The 25,063-nt window shown below is 43.5% G+C and overlaps 2 protein-coding genes across 4 annotated transcripts in view; both read right to left on the bottom strand.

Moving 5' to 3' along the window:
- Window positions 1–24: 24 nt before the first annotated feature.
- On the bottom strand, window positions 25–6,881 carry LOC119556512. 3 transcript variants are annotated; one of them, XM_037868779.1, is made up of 4 exons: window positions 6,416–6,881; window positions 4,969–5,013; window positions 952–1,265; window positions 25–884 (listed from the first exon to the last, which is right to left on the bottom strand). In XM_037868779.1, the coding sequence occupies exons 3-4, from the start codon at window positions 1,042–1,044 to the stop codon at window positions 432–434; spliced, it is 546 nt and encodes a 181-aa protein (XP_037724707.1). In that variant the 5' UTR covers window positions 1,045–1,265; window positions 4,969–5,013; window positions 6,416–6,881; the 3' UTR covers window positions 25–431. The 3 variants fall into 3 exon arrangements, with proteins under 3 accessions (XP_037724707.1, XP_037724708.1, XP_037724706.1); XM_037868780.1 differs by lacking the exons at window positions 4,969–5,013; window positions 6,416–6,881 and adding an exon at window positions 4,558–4,900; XM_037868778.1 differs by lacking the exons at window positions 4,969–5,013; window positions 6,416–6,881 and adding an exon at window positions 1,472–1,932.
- Window positions 6,882–8,952: 2,071 nt separating this feature from the next.
- Window positions 8,953–25,063, bottom strand: part of LOC119557108 (mucin-19) — a 42,543-nt gene continuing 26,432 nt past the window's right edge. Inside the window, exons 3-6 of the mRNA XM_037869687.1 lie at window positions 18,983–19,114; window positions 16,914–17,499; window positions 13,837–15,265; window positions 8,953–12,745 (exon numbers count right to left, since the gene is read on the bottom strand). Coding sequence (XP_037725615.1) covers window positions 13,897–15,265; window positions 16,914–17,499; window positions 18,983–18,986 — 1,959 coding nt within the window. The 5' untranslated portion in view covers window positions 18,987–19,114 and the 3' untranslated portion in view covers window positions 8,953–12,745; window positions 13,837–13,896. The remainder of the gene's footprint in view (window positions 12,746–13,836; window positions 15,266–16,913; window positions 17,500–18,982; window positions 19,115–25,063) is intronic.

Here is a 25,063-nt window from a genome sequence, read left to right as displayed (position 1 = left end):
AACTATCCTGATTCCATAAAAACGTTTCCGCTTATGCGCATAGTCAATATAATTTATTAATAGTCATAATATAATAATATAAAAAAAATACACTTAAGTAATAGATTTCATAAGTTATCGAGCCTGCGAGGCGGTGAATGTGTTGTGTGAGTATGGTGATATGTATATAAATAGGATGCGAAAGCGATATAAATACGAATGGATGTGCGGGGGAGGATGGCGATAATAAGTTATTATAAATAATTGGGACTAAGGCCGATGAGGGTTTTCCCGTAGACAACTACGGATAGTACTGGATATACGAATACGAGGGCGTAGCCTAGCAGCTTGAGATTGCAGTGGGTCATCGGAGGCGATTGTTTTTGGTATGGCTTGTTGCTTCTGGAACGTGAACTACGATGGCCAGCGGATAACGATGTTTCGGTGTTCATCTACTGATTGCTGATCAGCTGATCGTACTTGTGCACCATGACGGTCAGCACCTTGATGGTCTCCAAGGCGGCGGCGAAATTCAGAAAAATGTGGTTCTTATTATATTGGGAGTCCCCGGGGTTGCAAAGCTCCGACTGGTTAGCGATTCTCAGGGCCGAATGCATGTTGTGGTGGAAGAAATACACAAAGCTTTTGAAATAGCAATTCCAATCCTTGTGGCTGAACTTGATTTCTTCGAAAAGATGCTCCACGACAAGCAGGGTCTCGATGATCTTCGGCATCTCCTCTTCGACTGTGTTCACCGGCTCGGCATCGATGTACTCGAAAGCCTCCGTCTCGTAATTGAAGACAACCTTTTCGACCTCAGCCTCCAGAGGGTGCTTCAGGTACAGTTTGTGATATGAGTATTTCCTGATGGCCTCCTTCAGGACGTCGTTTTTCATGTGCTCCAGCTGTTAGTGCGGGAATCAAAAGACTTAGCATTTCGGTTGGCCCAAGGCATTCGAATGCTCCACTTACCCATTCCTGGGTCAGGCAGATGACGGCCTCCCGCGTTTTAATGGCTATATCCCGACCTTCGGTCAGTGCTGATGTGTTAGGAGTCATGCTCATGGCCGAGCAGTTTTGCCTGTCCTCGGTCTTATTTGTGTACAAGGGTACGATGCTGGGAACCGGATCCGTCGATCTGGCGTGCTGGTGATGGCGTTGTTGGCGGTGCCCCAAAATCAGGTGTAGTCCTCGTGCGCGGCGGGGGGCGGCGGAGGTCCCCGTTGGCCAGCTGGTGGCGACTGTCAGCAGCAGCAGGATGCCCAGGAGCCAGGACTTGGTGCGAGCTGCAAGGATAAGGGAAGAGGAGGGTCAGTAAGGGGTTGTCACTTCACCTGTGAAATTGGTTTGAAAATCGCAGCCCGCGAACTACGATAGATATGAATTTCTGTTTGGGGCTAGCAAACGTCGTCGCTGGACGTACTTCCCGGTGACACAGATACAGATATCCGGAGATATAGAGCGGCTTTGTCTTGGGTGTGGGTGCACTTACACATTCGGCCGAAACTGGAGAAGACGGCTATGAGGGGCTGTTGTTGTTTTTGGGAGCAGGTCCTTGTCGGAGGAGCAGGACTCTGCTGTTGCAATCGCTCCGAGGACAGCATCTCTGAGGTTTCACTTGTGCTGGTGGCCATGTTTTCTATGAGTTTGTTTCTCGTTTTTTTATTTCAGACTTATACGTTTGGCACTCGCGATGTTGAACTCCTTAGGTTCTTAGGGTTTTCAGAAGACTAAGTTGGGAGCACGCTTAAGAGCTGGCGTCTGGGCTCTGCGAGATCTTATGGATAATGAGGAGTTGGGGCACACGCTAGCCATTTAAATAGCGGCCAGACCGCAATTCGCGAGCTGCGCAGCGCGTGGCGAGCTTACTTTTTTACGCACACACACACGATTCCGACGTACTCAGCGCACTTGTACTGGTCGCAACAACAGCAACAAGTGCCGTTCGGGGACAACAACAACAAGCCCAGCGGCTGAGGCAGCGGCAGCTTGCCGCTCTTCATGACGACAACGCTTTTGCCTTGCGATGAAATCAAATCCAAGTAAGGGAGAACCCCAAAGACGAGTGCCTCGACTATCAGATACCCGTCACTCAGCTGATGGAGATGTGCAGGCGGATCGACTGGGCTAGTGATCCTGATAGGGACCACACACACTTTATGTGGTTGATAACGCTTCTTTCCGCCCGTTACATACTTTCCAACGAGCACAATATACCCCATTGACTCCACGAGTAATGGGTATCAGACTGGGAATACATGGCTATTAATTGGTCACTCAGTAGTGCACACTTTGCACCATTGCGTTTGTCGCTTTGTTTTCTTCCTGTCTGGCTGAAAGTGAGTTGCCTCTTCTTCCACCCACCTCTTGTAATTTATGCACACACGCTCGATGGCCCAAAACGGATGTCACATTGAATTCTTGTGCCCTACACCGGGTGATGGGGCCTTTTGGTTCTTAACCGGCCAAAGAGTTATCAATGTGGAGTGCGTACTAGTCCCGCACATCCTCAAGAATCTCGAAACCTTGCTATTACCGTTTGCTCTGTTTATAGATTACAATTGGAATACTGTTGGGGAAGGTACTATACCAAAGTGATTCTAGTAAATAGCCAAGAACTAAGAAAAGACCGAATCGAGTTTACTTTGGGGGATCGTCAAATATATTTCGTGGCGGCGGCACTTCGGTTACTTTGGTTGCTGTGGCGATTCCCGGTGCGAGCACTAATTGCCTTGGAAATGACGCGGAATTTCGAAGGCATTTCCGATCGTTCGCTTAGCACGTGGGCAGCTTGAACACTGAATGGAATTGACCAGGCCGAGTGGACTTCAGCCAACCGATGGTGCAGTCGGTATAAGAGTCGCCTGCAGTCAACTAGCAATTGTCTCTTCTATTACATCGCAAGTGATGGCCAGAAGCACTCATAGTGTGAAAACGTATCCAAAGGTCAGAGGAGTTACTCATGGACCCTGGGAATTAAAACGCTGACGGGGGACGCTGTAGCAGGCGAACGTCACCGAACGTCACCAGGGACCCGCTTCCGAGAATTCCCCCCCGAGTTCCCTGCGCCAATTATAGTTCAATTATTCAGTTATGCATTTCAACTTCCGTTTCATAAAAATTAATTGTTGGGAAATTTTCACATTGCGATGTTTTCCGGGAAAGCTGGAGAACATATTTTTTTTGGGTTTTCCACTGCCGCCAGCCCATTTATAGTGTTGCCCATGTCGGCCCCCTTGTTTCATTCCATTTCACTTCATTTTATTGCGTTTCGTTTCGTTTCGGCCAACCAGCTATTGTTGACTGCTAATTATCGCACTCGAGAAGGTGCTAACTTTGGCCACGCACAAATCTTGGCCTCAGCCGAATTCGCAACGTCAGCCTTTCGAGGGAGATCCGCTATCTGGCGTCCCTGTTTGCCATTCCCTTTTTAGAAATGACCATCCACTGATGAGTGCTTCCAGAGTGACGTACATCCAGCGTAATCAATAGTAAATAGCTATAAAAGGGCACTGGGCTCCAGTGACGGAAATATCGCTCAGAGTCATCTCGGCAAAGAAACCCCGGCTCCAAGGTCCATTAATATTGCCGGTTCCCCAATATTAAGTATAGCTAATATTTGTCTATATTTTCATCGGGGGAAACTGTTCCTCGATCCGAGGCACACGCGACGGATTTCCTGTTATCAGAAACTGCAACTCAGAGAAGCCCCATAAATAAATCAGATGCCAGGAGCTGTGAGAACTTAGGGGTATTAGCTTAAGCTCGAAGAATAAATGTCACTATTAGGCTGTAGACTTTGTACTCTAAACAACAGACGTAGTGCGTTCATGTACCCGCAGTTTTCGGGATTTTTGTTACATTACATCATGAAAACACGAACCATTCTTTCTATCCAAGCTTATATAAAGGAAAAATAACTCAAATTAGATGTGTAGATTGCAGTTAGATCGATGCAATCGAATTTCTAATTCTTCATGATTATAAACTGAAAAACTTTATCATGGAGGGAAACAGTATTTCTGAATTCCCTAGACATTTTTATATGTTTGCTTAGGCTGTGGACACCGAAATTCGCCATTCGGCTTGAGTTTTCTTAAAAGTGATTTTTGGGATTTTACCATCAGTCGAATCAGTTTTAATGTTCATTAAAGGCCAAAGTCTCCGAAACTGTACTTTAATGACGCATGTTGGTAACAGTCCCGAATTTTACGGCTCACACACTATATACTTTATTTTATGCAATTAAAATTTCATTATAGAGAAAGAATTCCCACAGCACCAATTTGCGCAAAAAATCATGTATGGTTGACATATATTTCTGGCGGAAATCGGTAAGTGATTCAGGGTGTTTAAGAGTACACATGTCCCTTAACAGCTCCCTATCGCGATGCAATACCCTTGACCAGCCGAAACGGGCGGTGACGTTAAGACAGAATATAGAATCCAGAATCGCTATGAGGAAATACCCCAATTGTCGTCACCTGTCATTTGGGAGTGGGCCGAACTGACCACAGACACTCTGACCGACTTGATTATAGACGGGTAAATCACCCAGCGCCGTTGCTCCGTATTTACCTTAGTGTTTAGAAGCCGCTCTGTGGCTCTCCGGCTCGCCGCGTCATCTCCCATTCAGGCCGGATCGAATCCGATAGCGAATCTCTAGTCTCGAACCTCGAATCTCGGATCTGGGGACCGGGGCACACTCACTTGTTTGCCCAGCGCATTATATTATGAATGGGGCGCTGTGGGAAGCACTTGGGCCGTGCGTCGTACCGCCTAGGCCAGCGATTAAACAAGGGGCTCGGACAGGTGAGAGAAGAGGCTATTTTTGGCACTGGCCCTCTTCCACAAGTCATCGAGGTGCGAGCCGTGACGCACTGGGGTTCCCTGAACCGGGTTCCTGTTACCGTGTTACCTCGCCACCATAGCCAGGTGTATTAAGTATACGCCATATCAAGTATACGTACAACTTCATTTAGAACTCACCTCAGTTTCCTCACGTGGCGTGGATCGATCGCAAGCGGGAGGGAGCTGCAATTAAGAAACAGAAAGGTTATCATTATTTTCAAGTTCAAAAACCAACTGGGAAATTATGCGAACTTTGATTTTCCCGCCACTTACAAGTTGCGCCGGAAAGTAGGAAAAGTTCGGAAGAACAGCATTTGCCAAAAAGCTCCCAAAAAGCTGGGAAAAACCTTGTGGCCTGCTTTCAGGCGCCTCTACTAACAGTCGCGTCCCACACAAATTCTTTGGAAAAGTATTTGAGAATTCACCCAGAGAGATGCCGCCATTTCACATATCTTTCTGCCACCTTTCCCTTTTCTCTCCGACATTTTTTTTGATTTCTTGATTTATTTGTGGGCATCTGCAAGAAATGGGCCGACAGCAAGCAACCGGACATGGAGTCATTCTCGAAAACGTTCATCGCGCTCTTGACTACCCCCGTTTCAAAAATCTACCATAGATATGAAAATTTTTCATGACTATATATTTTTTCATTCTTATATTCAAATGGTATAGCACATATGAAAAGAAATATTTTTTAAAAAACTCCGAAAAAAAGTAGGAGCAATACAAGCCGAGATATGTGCATTAACACTTTTCTTAAAATTTCAAAAATGTAGTTAGCAAGAACTAGCATAGAACTATACATACAAATCTTTTAAAATCGACAAAAAAATTTTTATAAACATATGCATTTAAATTGGCATATAGTCGGTTTATACGGTTTCAGTAATATGATATCAATTTCATCAAATACTAGCGACTTTATCATGACTTGGATTAGCTGCAAGGGTATATTGACTTCATTTTTAAGAATATAGCCGTTCCTCGCCTTGTTTTAAGTTTCAGGAATTCTGTTTTTTTACACGAATAAAATTTTGTTTTTCCATTCATTTATCAAACAAAAACGACTCTCAACGTGGTGACGCAAAATGATTGTACATCCGACTTAATACACTTTGTAAAATGTTTTCATTCTGCCCACTTCATCAAAATATTTAAGCTTCTTGTATAGAAAACTATATTCTATTGTAGAGTTCCGAATGGAAACATTTTAGAAAGTGTATTTTCTATTTCGAGCTTCTTAATACACATATATAGTCCCCAAGACCCTAAAACCAAAAAGGGACAAACATTTTCATTTTGGAAAGTCCCCCAAAATCTTGTATTTGAAATAACTTTTGAACATAGCATCGGATTTTACCATATGAGGTGCCAATCGACGTGTATTCTCAGTAAGAGTAGAACTACGTTAATAGCCGTTTTGCTGGCTAAATGAATCTGGAATGCCCCGCCATGAGTTTCTCTCTTTCTCTCTGGTGTTTGCTGCTTATACTAGCGCTCTGCCTCTCTACGTCTAACATCGATGTTTTATGACTGTTTGCGATCTCCGGATCAGAGCAGTTTCCCGTTCGGAATGTTTACTCACCTTTTTGATGGCGTACAGCTGGGGTGACGGGCGTCACGCTTTCAATGGTATTGCCGCGGGCGTTCAGGTAAACCCACGTTAATTACGGGCCCCAAGAAGTTCACGAAAAATCGGCAAGCTGACGGTGGATCTGAACACTTTTGACTTCACTACACAGGTAATTAGGCGGCTAAGAAAACACGGGCGCAACAGAACCGACGAGGTCGAATGATAAAACAAAACTGAGGCAAACCGAACAAAATCGACAGCTGGAGGAGCTGAAAAGGCAGCGGAGGTCGCAGCAGAGGAACAGCGGTTTGTTTGACTATTGTAATCAAAACTGCACCGCCCACCTACTCACGAACCCCTAAGTCCGCTCTACACTCCACTTTTATTGTCTTTGGCAGTTCCCACGGATCACGCGATTTTATTTGGTCAATAGCAATAGGTTATTTTGAAAAACGTAGAATATACAAAGTGCCAGTGATCTATGCAAATGATCTACTGAATTACAGAGTTGGCTGTCATCAAATTGGTATTCTATGTTTCAATTTGAAAAGCATGGTAGTGTATCCAATTGTGTGGGACATGACTGTGAATAGGTTTGTGTATGTACTACATCTAGGGTTTGAGAGCTGACTAAAAGCTTAGGGTTTGAGTCTTAGATAACCTTTTATGATATATGTACATTTTACCCTGCAGATTTAATCACTGAATCTCTACAAAAAGGTCATTAACAATTTGTATAAAAGTGGAACTGATTTTAGCATTGGCATGTCCTGGGCATGTTTTTTAGGCAGAGCAGTTGTGCGTTCGGCTCTGTGTGCGGGATAATTGTGGTGGAACTGCAGGGAATGCACAAACTCAAACCAGGAATTTAAAAAAAACCCTATTTTTCATAAACAAAAATGTATAAAAAATTGCTACAAGAAGAAAAACAAGCATTGCTGATAACCTATGAATAATAACCTATGACATACGTAGCACAGATGCTTCTAGATGACACCTAATGGGTAATTAGGGCAATATGGTTTGCCCTTTGTGCATTATTGCACTTTGCCGATGCCAACAATGCGAGGACAACGGAAACTGTTCAGCTGATTAGCCTGCAACAGTTGCGGTCCTGCCTTTGATGTCCACTCGCCGCCATTGGAACCGCGATGGTATGTATGAAGCTATCGAATTTCACGCTCGACATGCGGCCAGCCTGGGCTGGAAGGCTTCGTCCACTAACCACCCACTAACCTCCCACCAATACTCACCAAAACCCACCGAAGCCACGTCGTAGAAACACCCTGGCAGAAAGTGTGTTAAGTCGACTTGGAAACGAAACGCATTCAAAAAATTAATATATTTCAAAATTCTGTGGATTTTGCACTTACCATAAAACAAAGGTGTGAAACACATCTACAAATATCTATACTTTTTCAGGACAGATCTAGTATTTTTTGTAAGATATGGCCAGAAAAAATCTGTTAAAACCCACTTTTCTAAATACTTTTTTATGTGCTTTTTAAAAAATTTGTGTATCTTTGTTTTCATTTATTTCACATTCGTAATTTTTAAGTCTCTGCGGTGTGAAAAGCAAATATAACTTCCCTTTTTGCATAATGATTTCGGAGTTCCTTTTAAGTATTCAAATAAAAATAAATTTGATTCAACGTAAGTATTTCTAAGATCTTGTAATAGATATTTATACAAGCTTATTTAAAATATACCTACAGCCTGAATTACACAAGCATTAAATATTATTATTTGGAGCTATCTAAAAATAGGCAACAAATTCAAATGCTCACCACTCTAAAACTCAGGTTAATTTTTTAAAGTTCTGCAAAAATCTATATATTTTCGAAAATGGAAATTTTCTGTTATTTAGTGAAAAGTTTGCGCTAACTCGAAATAATATATTACGAAATCGTTGTATAACTAAACTATAACTATATTCCTAAAATTTATTGAAAATTCTGAAACAAGCACAACAATTCAAGTGCAGATTGAAATGAATTCATATTAAAGGCATGGCAAATGAAAGATACAAGGTATTTACCTGTTCGATGAACCATTGGCCCAGTCCCTTGGACCACTTGGCGAGGTGGGCGAATGTCGATGTGGACCCCGCTGGCCGTTTGGCCAGTCAAGCGTTCCATAAAGCGCATTAACATTTAATGCCTGCTGCCGGTCGCGCCACGCCCTTCTCCCACGCCCACCTGGACAGGTATACACACATTTATCCCTCCTGCCGAATTTCCATGGCATACTTCAAGGCGCCGGCTGAAGCAGAATGGAGCGATGAGATGAGAGGAGATGGATGTTTGATTTATGACTGCCCGCCGCTGGGCAGGACTCGCTGGATCAGTGGACTGGCGGACAGGTGGACAGGTGGACAGGTGGACTGGCGGTCTGGTGACTCGGTGCTTCCCCGGATGGGTGCACTTGGCAGATACGCGCGATGCCCGCAGGCCCCTCGCGCTGCCATCAATCATGGGCAGCGGAAACCCCAGCTTCCCTTACCCTTCCATCCCCAAAATTAAAGCGGCAGCAATCTGTACACATAAACTATTTATTTCCGTATATATATATTCCATATGTATATATAGATGTATAAGGGTGTATATTTAGCTGTATATTGGATATTGTATGTGTGGTAAAGTACACTCGCCTGGTGCACATCCAGCCCCTCCGACTTCTACTCGGATTCTCCTCGGATTCTTCAAGCCGTGGGTGGTGGGTGGTAGAGAGCAGACACATACAAATGTAGAATTTCATAGATGTATGTATGTGGACACTGCCCGTTCGCAAATTAGTTAGCTTTGTATTGTTTTTAACTTGGTTTCGTTTACATTATGTGTCATCAATTGATTGTTTTACATTCGGTAGCAATTGGATTTTGGCTTTAGAAAAAAAAAAAAACTCTACTTCCCTCGCTATCCCCTCGCTAGCATACGCATAATTATGTACAAACGTATTCCCAAGATTCCTTCCGATATTTACATAGATATATATCTTAGTTATATATGCATGTCAGCTATTACGTGCCATTCTCTACTGCTCCATCGCTCATTTGTCTCTTTACTCACTATATTATGCGTAGTTTTGCCCACTTTTCCCCCCGGGTGCTGTGGACCCAGAAAAGCCTTTAAATAAATAATAGATCGCTCGAATCGAAGTGCGCACACAGGATACACACAGAGATATCATAGATGTAATGATCCATGATCCCGAATACCACACACTAAGAGAGTTGCGGGTACAAATATATATATGTATATTACGTTGGGCGCCAGTTAACACTACTAAAGTACTGTAGTCGGTGGTAACCGCTTGCTCGTATGTAGTCTTAGGTCGTACGCACACAAAACATACATGTGGATAAACATTAACAACAATTGAACAACGGTAATTACAATTGCACGACATCAACAGCGTCAAGAACAATGACAACGACACGACTTGGAATCAATCAGCGGCAAGACATCTATGGGTTTACGTTCCATTTCGCTGCCAAATCGAATCCGTTCCACTCTGGGTGTTGCCGCTGATTATTCCTGGTGTGATTATTCCTCGGATGCATTATTATCTTTAGGGGTACACATATGTATATCCGAATATGTAAGTAGTCATAAATCTATGCACATTCAATGCTAAATCAATCGAAAAAAATTGCATCCATATAGTGTCTGTGTATATATGGAATGCACGTATTGTATATGCGGTATATATATGTAGTATATATATATACAACTATCAAAAATAGGACAAATAGAACTTGAGAGTTGCTTTGGCCTTCTACGCGTCATCCGTCCGAAGTTCGGGACGTTCCCAGACTCCTCAGATCCCCAACAGATTCCCCATCCCCCCGTTTTGTACACATTTATTGTTACATAGTATAGATCGATCGGTAATAGCAACGATATAGAACAACAGTTAGGATGATGAGCAAAACGTGGACAACTTTAGTTGGCTGCGACCAAGAAGGATCGCACTTGTAAATAGTTCTAATATATGTATGTATATATGTATATATCTTTTACGTGTAGATATTGTATATTCTTATTCTTGTATAGATATAGATCAGTATTATGGTAAATCTGCCGCTCTGTAGCATTATAACACACTGAAAGTGAAAGTTAACTTTGGGTTACCTCCTTGAGACACGCACATGGAAATCGAAGTCTAAAACACATTTTTCGGGCACATTGAGATACAATTATTGATAGAGTGATATTCGTTTAACATACGCGTATGGTTATTGTATGTATATAGTTTCGATACTACATTGCAGTCCATTCCCCCTGCCCCTCGCGCCTACATACTTGCCCATCATCAATTGACAAATTGACAAAGCCAAATGCCGCATATAGAAACACACTTGATTGATTGCAATATTGACTGATTGTTTGTTTGTTTGTTTGTTCTTACTATCTCTCTCTCTCTCTGTCTCTCCTTGGCTATCTCTCACTGTCTTTCTATAGCCCCTCTGTTTGCCAATTTCTGCAATTGCGAGTTTCCAATTTAAATTTCTTCGTTAATTGATTTTCAAACTTCTGCCTGGGAAAGTTCCCCAGACACCCCAGCCTTTCATCCTCCGCCTGCTACTTTGCAGCTTTTCTGCTTCTGCTTGCGTATTATTTTACGTTTAAACATTAAATATTCAACGCGAACATTAATTTATATTCGATTTTCTATTCAGCTCGACTCGATTTAGTTTGGCATTTGCTGTTTGTGTTGTGTGTTGTGTTTTGCGATTTGCGATTTGCGTTTTACGATTTGTGATTTTTGCCTCGAGTAAGCTCAGATTGTACATACAAATTACATTTATTGTGTGGTTTACATTGATTAAAACTCTTGAGTCTGTAGACATTTACTTCTTATTCTCCGTAGATAAATATTCGTATATTGTAACGTGTTTATATGCACGAAGTCGTGCTGATTTCATTGTGTGGATATTTATTGTGATATGGTTGCGGCAACCGTTGGAGCATCTTCTTTTGCTCGGATTCACCCGATTGCTGGTGACTCAATTCAAAATATGTATGTAAGCATGTATAAAGACCGATATTTGTGCATCTGCCATGGATGTCTTTTACACAGGTCTGTGTATTCGTATTCCATCGATGTGCCAACATGGATGGGCACCAAAAAAAAATTCCCAATATTTAGGTAGTTTCATCGCCGTAGCGGCAATGCGTCAAAAAGTCGCGGTTTTCTTCTTCATCCCGGGATTTACTCTTTCGCTGAGACCCGCCTAAATTGCTCTGCACGTAGAAAAATATTTGTATATTCTCTGCCCTCCTTTACTTCCCAGTTTTTGTGCATCTCGTGCATCTTCTCGACTTTCGGTTACAAATGGTATGCAAATGTAGGAGAATATATATTTATATGTATATAATTTATCTGTATTTTGCTTAAATAGCTTCTGGGGTCTGTCCCCTCGTCCTTTTGGTGGAGGTAAGATGGGATGAGGTGTCATGTTCCTTGTTCCACTTATCCCACCGATTCCTGATTTCTGATTCCATCTTCCTGACTCCCCTGCAGCGTTGCCTTAATCTCTATCGTTTATCGCTTAACTATCTGCCTATCGATCACTGTTTATCGCTTATCGTTTCTCATTCGCCTTCGCACTTACCAATACCGTTATGCGTTAAGTTACTTGTACCGTTAAAAGTTGCTCTCTTGTACTCTTGTTGTTCACCGTTAATCGGATCCTAGTGTTGTTCGGTGTTCTTCGGTTCTGTGTGTTTGTTTTTCGGTTTTTGTAGGTGTGTTCTGATTCCTGCCAATTTTTTTTTTATTTTCAGGTACAGAAGGTCAATGTGTTATTGCTGTTAAGTTCATATTTCTTAATTTCATCCAAAACTTGTTGCTCGCTTATTTTTAGCTTTTGTTAGTATCAAATGTATCAATCTGTTAAACTGTCAGGTATCGAAAGCTTCTGCCTTGTTATTGTTCCAATACTAGGTATACGGTTTACTTTGCAGTTCTAATTTCTCATTCAGTTACCGTCAGATCAAATCTCACTGTCGGCCCTTGCATGCATTTTTTTCAGTGTTTGATTTAATGGACGTGTTTTGTGAAGTCTGCCGTCAATTATTATGGTGTTTGTGAGTTATGAATGTGCTGAGATTATGTTATTGATTTTGATGTATTATTTGCATCTCCATTGTTCGAATGCAGACTATGCTGCGCTTTTAATCTGTCATTAAGCTTTTGGCTCTCTGTTATATGATGATTTCAATGGGGATTACTGCTGCCGTGCTTATTGTTCACTTGGTTGTGTAAGCGTCCAACTCTGTTTGTTTTGTTTTCTGATTTCGATAAGGATTTTTGGATCTCAGAGGTGCAAGTAGCTGGCTAAAGGTGCACAGAGAACATGATATAACAATGTTAGGATTACATTTATATTTAACCTAAAAAATGTGCAATATACCTTCAAATCATAGGTCAAACAAAACACATATAATAAATACAAGTACTGATTTATGATTACGTAATTATCCGTATTTGTCAATTTTACATAGAAAAAACTAGCAAAAGCTTTAGCGGTCCACATTTGTATTGAAATTTTTAAAGTCATATACGTTGAGCAAAAAACATTCAAGGAATACCACAATAATTTTTTCCTTATAATAAAACGTTTGAGGGTTACTCATACGCACTGTTGCCTTCAATGAAAAGTTTATTTATATTTAGGTAGCGTAGATTTCAACCAAATATTTGTTTATCGGTCTCCCCTATTTGGCAATTATTCCAACGAAATCAAACAGTCAGGTAAGAAATGCTAAAACGAGTGGAATTAATAATATTTAGGCAAATTTGAAGACCGTTGCGTAACGCCTACATCTAAAAACTTTTTTAAACAGGTGCACTACTTATAAAATTATGATTTTTTTCAATGATTTGAAGACACAGAAGCTGTAATAATTAGTAATATTAAAATATCTGGAAAGTGGTAAAATAATGTTTTGAACATTTTTTCCAATTATCTGCCATCGCTGATTCAAATTTTTAAAAAATCGCTCGTCGTAATTTTCCCAAGATAAGTCGTCTATGCCCTTTGAGTATGTAGACAAAATTCAGTTTTTTGAAAACTCTCGATTTAAATATAAAGTTTAACCTAGATTTTTCTCTGAGTAAACGTAACAAAAACAAAAAAATGTTGCTGAATAGAATTTCTTTTTTAAATATATGTGTATATGTATGTATATTGACCAGCTTATATAGAAAGGATGAAGTTCCTAACATTAATGGACTTAATTTACCAACCCGTACTAAAAATCATAAAAATTATAAAGCGGGTTAAAGCAAGTTGATACAGAGTACCTGAACAGAAAAAAAATATCTCGAATGTTTTGAGGGTATATTGCACATTTTTCAAAATGAAAGCGGGTCAGTACTTAATTCGCCTATGCTAATGGCTTGGATTATTATGATCCTCTACTCACCGATGTGCTGCTCTAGCCGGGACTCGACCCGTCTCTTTACTTGCCTCTGCGGCCCCCGACCTATTTGACGAATAGGTCCTTGAGCGTGGCGCATAGCGAGGCGTCGCACGTGTCCTTCGAGTCGTCCTCGTCGGCCTTGCCGAACCAGTTGAGGGTGGAGCGCACGGCCCGCCCGGCCTGCGATTGAGCGGAGCTGCCGGCGGTCGCGCGACTGCGACGGGCTCCATGGGCGGGACTGCCGCTGGCGCTGCCCGAATCCTTGGCCGCCTTGGGTGTGGCACCGCGGGCCGCTGCCGATGTGGATGCACCGCCCGACGAGCCCGATCCCCCCATGCTCGAACCGCCCATGCTCGCATTGGAGCTCTTGCGCAGAAATCCCTCGATGGCGGTGCCCAAAATGGTGGCATCCACCGTCGCCTTGGTGGACTCTGCCCAGGTCTTCTGCTTGCTCCGGGGCTTGAGTTTCGGTTTGCCGGAGTCCCCACCGAGCGGATCCTTCTTCTGCAGCCGCTCGAGCACATCCTTGGAGAGCGCCACCGCCGAGCTCTTGCTGCGCACACTCTTCTTGCGGGCCAGCGGCGTGTGCCGCTTGGCAAACCAACCGGACAACGTGGCCGAGCCATTGTCCTGCACATCGCTCACCAGCTGCTTGGCGTTGTTCAGCAGGGACACGTCGAAGCTGTTGGATCGCGTGGAACGCCCGGCATTGGGATCGAGCAGGCCGGCTGAGGTTCCAGCTCCCAATCCACCGCCGCCTCCGCCTCCGCCTCCTCCTCCTAATCCTCCGCCTCCTCCTCCGCCGCCGCCGCCGACGGTGAGGCCACCGGCCGTTGGTGTGGGCGTGGCACTGGTGGCCCGTCCGCGAGCTGCCGCCTGAAAGGTCTGGCTGAGAAAGGGACTGCTGGCCGTGGCCGTGGCCGAGGAGCTGGCACTGGAGCTGCCGTCGCGTCCCTCCGGCTCCGGCCGGTGCATGTCCATGGCCGAGCTGGTCAACGAACTGAATATCCCGGCGATGTCCGAGCGACTGCCCAGAAGGCCAGTGCCGCTGCCCGACTTCTTGCGACGCGTGGAGGCCCGAGTGGAGCTCTGCTGCTGCTGCTGCTGCTGCTGCTGCTGCTGCTGACCTTGCTGCTGCTGCTGCGGCAGCTCGGAGGCGCGGCGAAAGGAGCTGGCCAATCCCGGCTGGGGGCACTCCGAGTAGCGGCGGTTGGTGAAGCGCCTGCCCGGCTGGCCGGTGCCCGCCTCGTCGACGGTCTGCACCTCGCACACCTTCTCGTTGGAGGAGGTCCAGAGCTTCAAGCGTGCCTTCCGCGACTGCAAGTATATGTCGTCCATGATGTCCAGCTGCAGATTGTGGATGCTCCCGATGGGATCCGTAGACGGCGGTCCTGTGTTACTCTCGCGCCGTGAATTCAAAACACGACTGCTCCTGCAAAAGCCAATGGAGTGAAACCAAAGCGGAAATATTGTCCATTCTTGATTATGACTTTGAGGGGCGGGCCAAGCTCAAAGGTAAGTTCTTAAATAAATTCCTGGCAGCCGCTGCCAAGTGCATACCCTTCAATCAACTCCATTGCCTTCAACAACATAAAATTCATTTTTAACCAGCTTAGGTGTAATCAGAGACCTGGCTATCATCCTTCTGGATGCCAATGAAAATAAAAAGGAAAATATGAATGGACAAAAGAAAAATATGCCTTTGATATTTTCACATGTCGAGAATTTGAAAGGAAAAAGGTGCGCTTTATCTGTGGGAAATGTGAGCCGCATCTGTGGGAATTGTCGGACGCATTATTTTCTAGAGCCACTTAGCTTCTTAAATAATTTTCCGATTTCATTTTGATAGGTATAAAGTTCATACATAAACGAGCGCCGGGTAGGCATCACCAGAATCTGCGTTGTATAAATGCAACCAGCTTGAGCAAAACTTTTTGGAGGAACTCAAAAAATGCAAATTATGATTGTGCCTAAGCAACTACATTTTTTCATATTCAACATTAAAACAAGGTAAACCTTAAGGGACTGCAGTCAACGTAGTGACGAGGTGCACCAGTAAATTGTGCGAAGGCGACTAATATATATAGCCCAATATAATAAACATTTAATGTTTATTTGAATGCTTAAAAACTATGAAAATCCAATTGGCAAATCCAGTGTTGAAGAGTGCCATAACTTTCATAAATAATTACTTTTCGACGTTTTGCGTGTGACTTAAGAGAATGGGTGCATGCTTCTCCGTATTCCACGGCACATCTTTCGTGGTTTACCTATGTTTTTTTAGCCAAGTGCATAATAATGGGCAACCTGTTGAGGGTTGAGTGTGCGAAGGCGACTACTATATATAGCCGCATAACGAAAGATACACTACTCAAAAGGTATCACTAAAACTATATAAATATACTTTCAACATTTTTCTCATTCGGCGCTTTATAAAAAGCTCCCTCGCTACATAGGCATATAGCACAGCAGCGTGCCGAATGACAAAAATTTTGAAAGTGTGTTTAGTGGATCGTATAATACATTTTCGCCACAAAAGTTGATATCAGATCTTTTGAATGTCAAAGGTGAGATTTTTTAGCTCGTGTTTTTATTTGAAAATACTTAATGCAGCCAAAATGTAAAAAAAATTACTAATCTTCTGAACATTAAAATGACATAATTAGTCGTCCAATGTAATATATTAAACTAATAAAATATCAAAATAATGTGTTCAATACAGACTTGTTACGTTATTCATAAATCGAAATAAATGCAGAGAGTACTTTTAAAGGTCGTTACTTAACTTCATCCGATTTAAAAAGAAGGATCGAGTGATAAGAAGAGTTTAGAGCTCGTATCTTTTTGTTAATTCAGTCAAACCTTCACAGCTCGAACCAACAAAAAGGAGTTGCAAGGTTAGGAAAGTTCCAATAAATATAATCAGGGGTGAGATATGAAACTCAATGGTATCTATGTATTTAAACCGGCGGTCGGCAGCTTCCCATAAAGTGGGCATAGAGAATAGCTCTGCTCGGTCTTTGGCGCCACACGAACGGTGTGCGGACCGCTGATTTAAGCCATTTGTATATCCAACTTACCCATTGCTGTTTGGGTAAGCGGCCACGGACTCGCGGCGCGACCGCCCAAAGATGGTGGTGGGCACCTTGGAGATGGTCACCACCGAGTGGCGACGTCCGGTGGGAGCCGGGGCCTGCGAGAGGGTGGCCAGGAAGGCGGCCTCCTTGGGGGTGGGCCCAGATCCCTCGCCCCCGCGCTCCGAGAGGCGTCGCACCTGGCTGGCCGTGATGCCGTCGGTCACCTGCTGCGAGGGCAGCGAGTGCTTCCGTGCCTCGCGAGGATCGCGCCACGGCGAGAGCAGATACGGATTTACGGGCGAGTCGATGTCCAGGCTGCCGCGATTCGAAATCGTCGGCTCAGAGCTGTCCTCCTGCTCCTCGGGCAGATTGGACTCCTCCACCACGATGAGTGGTTCGGGAGCAATGATGCCGTGTGATCCCATCGGCTGGGGGCGTTGCGGGTGCTGGGGGAGCTGGGGGTGCTGGGGATGCTGGGGGTGCTGGGGGTGTTGGGGGTGCTGGAGGTGTGACGGGGGGCGGGGGTGGCCCGGTCCGGTCGACTGGCCCGTAAAGCGGGCGAATGGTGAACCACGGAAGCGCAGCGCATCTGTGGAGTATATATAATATGATAGCATAAGAAAACAAGGAAGAACGCTATAGTCGAGTACCTCGACTATCAGATACCCGTTACTCAGCTAAAGGGACCAAAGGAAAATGGAGATATGCAAGCAGCAGAGCGAGATTGAAATGCGCCACCTACCGGCGGTAGACAGATTTAAGCGTTGTGGGCGTTAGAGTGGGCGTGGCAAAGCTTTTCTTGGATCAATCGATAGGTACTGACAAGACCAATACATTTCAGTTAAAATTTTTTATCTAGCATGAAAATTGTGGGCGCCACAGGCCTGGGCGGTTTGTGGGCGTTAGAGTGGGCGTGGCATATTTGCGTGACAAACTTGCGCTGCGCTTAAGCCTACGGAATCTAAATCTGAAATCCCATTTCTCTATCTTTGATATTTTCCGAGATATCCGCGATCATATTTACGATTTTTTGAAGTTTGTGGGCGGTTTGTGGGCGTTCAAGTGGGCGTGGCAAACTTTTTTTTGGGTCAATCGATAGGTATTGATGAGAACAATACATTTCAGTTAAAATTTTTAATCTAGCATGAAAACTGTGGGAGCAACAGTTTTGGGCGGTTTGTGGGCGTTAGAGTGGGAGTGGCACTCTGCTGAAACAAACATGCGCTGCGTAAGAAGCTCAGGAATCTGCACGCCTAATCTCAATAGCCTAGCTCTTATAGTTTCCAAGATCTCAGCGTTCATCCGGACGGACAGACAGACGGACAGACGGACATGGCTAGATCGACTCGGCTAGTGATCCTGATCAAGAATATGTATACTTTATGGGGTCGGAAACGCTTCCTTCTGCCTGTTACATACTTTCCGACGAATCTAGTATACCCCTTTACTCTACGAGTAACGGGTATAACAACATCGCCGAAGCTTAACATTAGAAGTCATGTTCAGTAATATTATTGTATTAAAGCACCCAAAAAAAAATCGTCACCAATATGTCCCTGTTTTGGTGTCAATGTGACCCTATTAAATGTAAAAAAATCTGTGATACGAAAGTCATGAAATTGACCCTAATATAGGATCACTTTACCACTTGAAAACGAAATAGCTTTTTTGTCACAAAAAAAACATTCTGCCGCAGGATAAAAAAGTGTTGACTTGGCTCAGAGTGTTAGCTCATTGTTTTTGATGCACGGGCCTGAGGGTTAGTGGTTCGAGTTCCGCTCGTGACAAATTTGTTTTCTATTTATTTTATGTTTCCTATTTGAAGGCGTTATAAAACTTTCATAAGTGTAAAAGGGCCCACCATATATGTGTTATAACGCTCACGGACTTTATAACATGTACGCGTTACCAACTTTTTAACCAATTCATTAGGCTGGGAGTCTATCTTCTAGCCACAATAAAATGTTAACAATTGGGGCAACATGAGGTGCAAAATGCCTGTTTTGCAACACGCGTAATGGTGTCCGGTTTGCTCGAGTGGTTCATTAGTGGCTCGTCGGCCTGTCACTTACCCATTTTGCACAATTGCTCAATTGCTCGCCAGCGGGGAATTCGCTACCAACTGGCTTCGGGGTCTGGACAATCTGCACCCGACTCCTCTCCGGTGTTCAAGCCTCGGTTCGCTGTCCTTTGAAGTGTCCTTGCTGCAAGGAAAAGCAGGCGAGACGACCCATTAGCGATACAAAAACGAAAAATGCAAAGACTGTAGAACTAGATGTATTCTGTGTGCTCTGAATGGTACGGTTAGTAAAGCAATCGATAGCTCTATCGATAGGACTGATGCTTTTTTTGTGCCAATCATTGGCAACATAATTTTTTTTCATCCGATTTTGGGTACTTTGTAGTAATAAAAAAGTATTTTTGGATATATTTTGTACAAAAAGGCGGTACCCAACAATTTTCGATAGTATCGATAATATCGATGGAGGCCACTATCGGTAGCGAAAACTTCTGATCGGGCTTATAATTAATGTGTTCCCTTCCCTTAATTGCAACAAGAATAGAGGTTTCAAATTTTGTGATATATCTTAGCTGACTACTATGATATTTTTCATCCATTAAACATTATTGTTCATTCGCGTTTAGGTGGTTAAGCGTTATACTTAGAATCCTTTAAAGATTAGGTTCACCATTCCTGGCCCCATACAAATCGATTTTTCCTAATATGTATCCCTTAAAAACCCTATTCACTAAACAGCATTTCGAATAAGCTCCTATGCCAAGGTTACCCCTTTTAGAGTGATTACAAGGAATACGATATTACAAAATCCCAAGGATTCTGCACGCCGAATTAATTGCTTCATCTCTAATAGTCGGTGAATATTTTGAGCGCTTTTCCCGCTGCGCACTCCAATTTCCAGATACACCGCATGTGCCATGGTGCCCGAAGGGTATTACGTCCGGCCAGGTCATGTGTGAATCCTTCACGTGCACCGTGCCCCGTGCCCCGTGCCCCTCTGTGTGGCAGGTTAAATAAAGACGGGGCAAGTTTCACTCTTCCTGCTCATTATCCCCGGCTACAAATTGCAAATGGCAGCAAAATCATGCATCAAAGTAATTAAAGCCACTATCCAGGGACTTTTCGCTTCGCTGGAGATGAATGCCCAGCCCAGCTCAGCCCAGCCCGGTCGGTCCCCTTTTCCGGGCCCCCAGTTAGGGACGGCCCTGCCATAATAAGCATAAAATTATGCAAAAGTTGAAATGAAATTTTGCCATAACTCAGATGCCACAGGAGTTTGTATTTCGCAGGGCGGTTGCCGGATGGGGATGGGCTTGCATCCATCTAATGGCGATGGCGATGGCGATGGCGATGGTGTTTAAGCCGCAACCTCATCTGTCGCCAGAAGTAATAGGAACTTTTTCCTTTGAAGGGTATCCGGCGACTAATGATGACGTTGTGGCAGCCCGCCTTCAATATTGATGCGTTTCCTTAGCCCTTTCATTGAGTTCGCCAATCGGAAGCGATCTGTGAGAAGCTTTTATTGGATCATCTCAGTCATTTCACCTCAACCACTGGCCTGCGGTCTTTAGCAAACACAAATTTGATTAGATTAAGCGCACTTGCATAGCCATCCGCGACCGCATCCACATCCGTCATTCCTGCAACTTGGGCATCTGAGAGTCGCAAATCGCAAGTCGCAAGTGGCAAGCCGCAAGTCGCAAATCGCAAATCGCAGGTCCAAAGTCCCGAGTCGCAAGTCGCAAGTTCATTAAGCTTGTAAATTGGCAATCAACACCAAAGTTGCGGCTTTGTGTTGGAGCTAATTAGCCTGTCTATGCCACTGACAGGACCGCCGAGCCTGGACGCCCCCTCTCGAAGTCCTGCCCTCCCGAATTCCTTCTTTCCCCGCCAATTATCCTTCCGGGAAATGCTCCATTGTCTGACGCTGAGGTGACTGGAAAGCTCGAAAAAATATTGAGCTTATTGAACTACAAGCGAACAAACTAATGACTGGAATAAAAAATCATATTATTACCATGTTCCGAAAGACAAATAAACGCTGCACTGAATTTGAATTGTGCTTAGTTCCGAAAAGCCACCCGCTGTTTTCAGGCTTTCACCATAGGGCGCAATCCAACCCCATTTCGGGAAAGGCATTCCTAGCTGGGGTTAATTTCGTGTGCACTGCAGTCAGTTTGCAGATCCTTTATTGCATGCCCCTTTTGACATTTTTGGCCCTGCATTCCCCCCATTTTGCGGCTTTACCGGCCGTCTATACTAGGCATTGTGGCCCAGACCAAATGGGCACCTAATGCTGCCAGCAGTACCGAATGTCAAAGTAGAGCCTAATACAGCCTACAGCCTTTCGTTCACATTATGCTATTTTGAGGAATCAAGGAGGGTTCGGATATTATGAAATTTTCTAATGTGTTCCGTCTGTAACTGGCCATAACCAAATGTGCAAACCGAAAACTTCATCGAAATATTGTCTCTTTCACTTTTCGACTCTCTTTTTGATTGGGAAAATCAAGCTGGGTGATATGTATTTAAGGAAAATAAAATGGCATTTAAATTGGTTCTCGGCCACCATCTCCATCTCCATGCCCCAGAGCATGTGATGTGTGTATTTGGTTAGTTGATTTGAGTTGGCACACACATTTTCAACGCCACACTGCCAGTCCGCCCAATTTTGTGGGTGATTGATTGACTCGGCACCGGCCAGACGGACACATCGAGATGCCGAGTCGAGAGCAGGGACCGATTGACAGATAGACGCAGTGACTGTGTCCCACTGTCCTTCCACCTCTTCAGGGTCCCTGCTCGGTCGCCACGCTCAATTTCAGCTTAGCTTTGTTTAATGGACTTGCACAAAAAAGTTTACAAAGCACTTTACACTGGCAGGAGTGGGACTGGCTGTCTGGGTAAAAGGATATCCATCAGCATAGTCAGCAGTCGCAGTCGCAATCGCACTCGCACTCCCTTAATTCAACATTGCATATTAATGGGCATTAACATTTGGCATTGAAACGCGCACAACTCACTGGGGTCTTGTCCTGCCAATTGCTGTTAATTGTCATGGGACCTGTTTATCCTTGCCGCGGTCTAGGTAATTTCTCCTGTTATATCGCTTCCATTTTACCTGGCCCCAGTCACATACCACGTCCCTACTCGGACTGCCTCGTCCCACTTAAGTGGCGTTAAGTAGTTTGGGTCTAGGGGCTCTTATGACGATCTGCCTTTGCGACCCCCTGATTTTCCATTTTCTGAAGAGACATTTTTAGACTCACCCACAAGTGCCGGGTGCCCGAGTGAGGTGGACATTTGAAAAGCCAAAGGTTAGGGGTTAAACCGCATATGGCCACTGGCAGTTTCGCATTCACATTCGCATTCGCATTCGCAGCCGGCATCCAACATCTAGCGCTCATATCACCATAAGTTCCATATTCGCATTCGCATTGAGATTCAAATGCTCGAGGGGAATAATGCTTGTTCTCTGTGCGTGCAACTTTCGCCATTTTTTCCTGTGTGTTTTCATCAAGTATCTGGGTATATCAAATATGTCAACCGCTTTCCCGGGCCACAAGTGTATTGCGCCTGAGATGCCATATACTTGAAAAGGGTATTCAGAGGTCTGTCAGCACAGGCTGGGCCGCTGAAGTAGTCAAAGAACTCCTCGTGCAGGCTTATGTGCAGTGCGGAAGGGGACTCCGTAGAGGAACAGCATGATTGCGGCTTTCTTGGCTGACTTTGACATGCAGTCTTGCAGCTAGCAGCAGTTGCACCTGGCAACGGAAGTGCGCACCTGGTTACCCCTCGTCCTGCCCTCAGAGGCACGTTGTGGTAGCTTCGGTGCCACTTTAACATCGTAGGATATGGCAGCAGGGTCCTTTCTGGGAGTACTCTGCTAACCAGATTTTTTGGGACATCGGATGGGGCCATTAGGGGGTCAGGGTTTTAGGAATTGAACCTTTAAGCTCTATTAACTTGAATGTTCCTATGGTAATTTCTATTCCTATATGATAACGATTTTTGAGAAAGATGCATGCAGATAGCTTTAAAGCTGAAAGACTACTTTGCGTGAAAACATATAGAGGAAACAAATACTTTAATGCTAATATCAAACCAGGTTGGTCGTTATACTATTTGGCCGCACAGAAATTCAAGCGCATAAGGATCAATTTAATTCTCACATGGTAAATTGATTGTGTGTTTCTCTCTCTATACAATTTTCTCAAATCGAAAAAGAGAAAAAAGATCAAGATAGCGCCTAAAAGTACTTTGGGTAAGACCAATGCAGCAACATTCGAAACTCTCCAAAATAGAAATGAAGAGCAAAAAGCAAGATGGCGAACACATCAAAGAAATCTGGGAAGAATAAAATTGCACGAAAATGATCATTATATATTTCCCTTTAATTTTCTATTCGGGCACTTTACTTTAATCTATCAAACTGATTGTCACTAATAACGACACTCCCCTTTTTTTGCTGGTGGACCCGGAACCCACCAAGAATTAGAGGTATTTAGTGGAATCTAGAAAACAATGTGTCCATTTCCTATAAGCAATTCAATATTTTCTTGAAACTTCTAGATCTAGGAAGAACTGATAATGAATTTCATCCAATTGATCATTTTATCCTTTCTTTTTTTAATCTCATAAACTGATGCTTACTAATAGCAACACTGCCTTTTTTTGGCTGGTCGACCGAAAACCCATAAAATATTAGAGGAACCTAGAGAATAATGTGTCCATTTCCTATATGCAATCTAAAATTGTTCTCCAAAACTCCTGAATCAAGGAAGAATTAATACTAAATTGTATCCAAATGATTATCATATCATATCCATTATTTCCTCCGGTTATTTTGGTTTATCCTATAAAACTGATGGCTGGTAGACCCAGAACCCATAAAATATTAGAGGTATTGAGTGGAGAATAATGTGTCCATTTCCTATGTGCAATTTAAAATTGTTCTCCAAAACTCCAGTATCGAGGAAGAATTAATACTAAAATGTATCCAAATGATTATCATATCTTATCAATATTTTTCCACCGTTTATTTTTCTATAATCTCTAAAACCGATTAGCACATATAGCGTCAATGCTCTTTTTTAGCTGGTAGACACAGAACCCTCAAATATTAGAGGTATTAAGTGGAGAACAATGTGTTCATTTCCTATGTGCAATTTAAAATTGTTCTCCAAAACTCCTAGATCGATAAAGAATTAAACTAAATTGTATCCAAATGATTATCATATCATATCCATTATTTCCTCCGGTTATTTTTGTTTAATCTCTAAAACTGATGGCTGGTAGACCCAGAACCCATCAAATATTAGAGGTATTGAGTGGAGAATAATGTGTCCATTTCCTATGTGCAATTTAAAATTGTTCTCCAAAACTCCAATATCGAAGAAGAAATATTACTAAAATGTATCCAAATGATTATCATATCTTATCAATATTTTTCCACCGTTTATTTTTCTATAATCTCTAAAACCGATTAGGACATATAGCGACAATGCTCTTTTTTTAGCTGGTAGACACAAAGCCCTCAAATTGTTCTCCAAAACTCCTAGACCGAGAAAGAATTAATACTTAATTGTATCCAAATGATTATCATATCATATCCATTATTTCCTCCGGTTATTTTTGTTTAATCTCTAAAACTGATGGCTGGTACCATCAAATATTAGAGGTATTGAGTGGATAACAATGTGTCCATTTCCTATATGCAGTTTAAAATGTTCTCGAAAATCTTTAACTTCCGCTTCCTTCCTATATTTTCCTGTTCCTTTGCCTTTTGCCCGTGGAGACCCTTGACAAGCTTGTTTATGACATGCAAGGAAGATGTGGCCTTCGGCAAGGACTCGGACTCAGACTAGGACTCAGGCTCAGGCTCCTGAACGGAACCGGTCTAGGTCAGGGCTCTGCCTTTGATGGCCACTAGCCCCCTACCCCTTCACCCCTCCCCCCCCCTTCTCCACAAGGGGATGCGTTTTGCGCAACGATTCCCAGGAACTTCCGCTTTTGGTTCTGATTTAGCCCCCCCTTGGGGCTTTGATAACATTGTTATCGCCAGCCCTTGTACGTACATTTTTTACATATTTCTCTTTTTGTTATTCGGCAATTTACAACTAAAAAGTTGTCA

Source organism: Drosophila subpulchrella, chromosome X (assembly GCF_014743375.2).
Source record: "Drosophila subpulchrella strain 33 F10 #4 breed RU33 chromosome X, RU_Dsub_v1.1 Primary Assembly, whole genome shotgun sequence".
Classification (NCBI taxonomy): Eukaryota; Metazoa; Arthropoda; class Insecta; order Diptera; family Drosophilidae; genus Drosophila; species Drosophila subpulchrella.
This window is presented reverse-complemented; position numbering and strand designations above follow the sequence as displayed.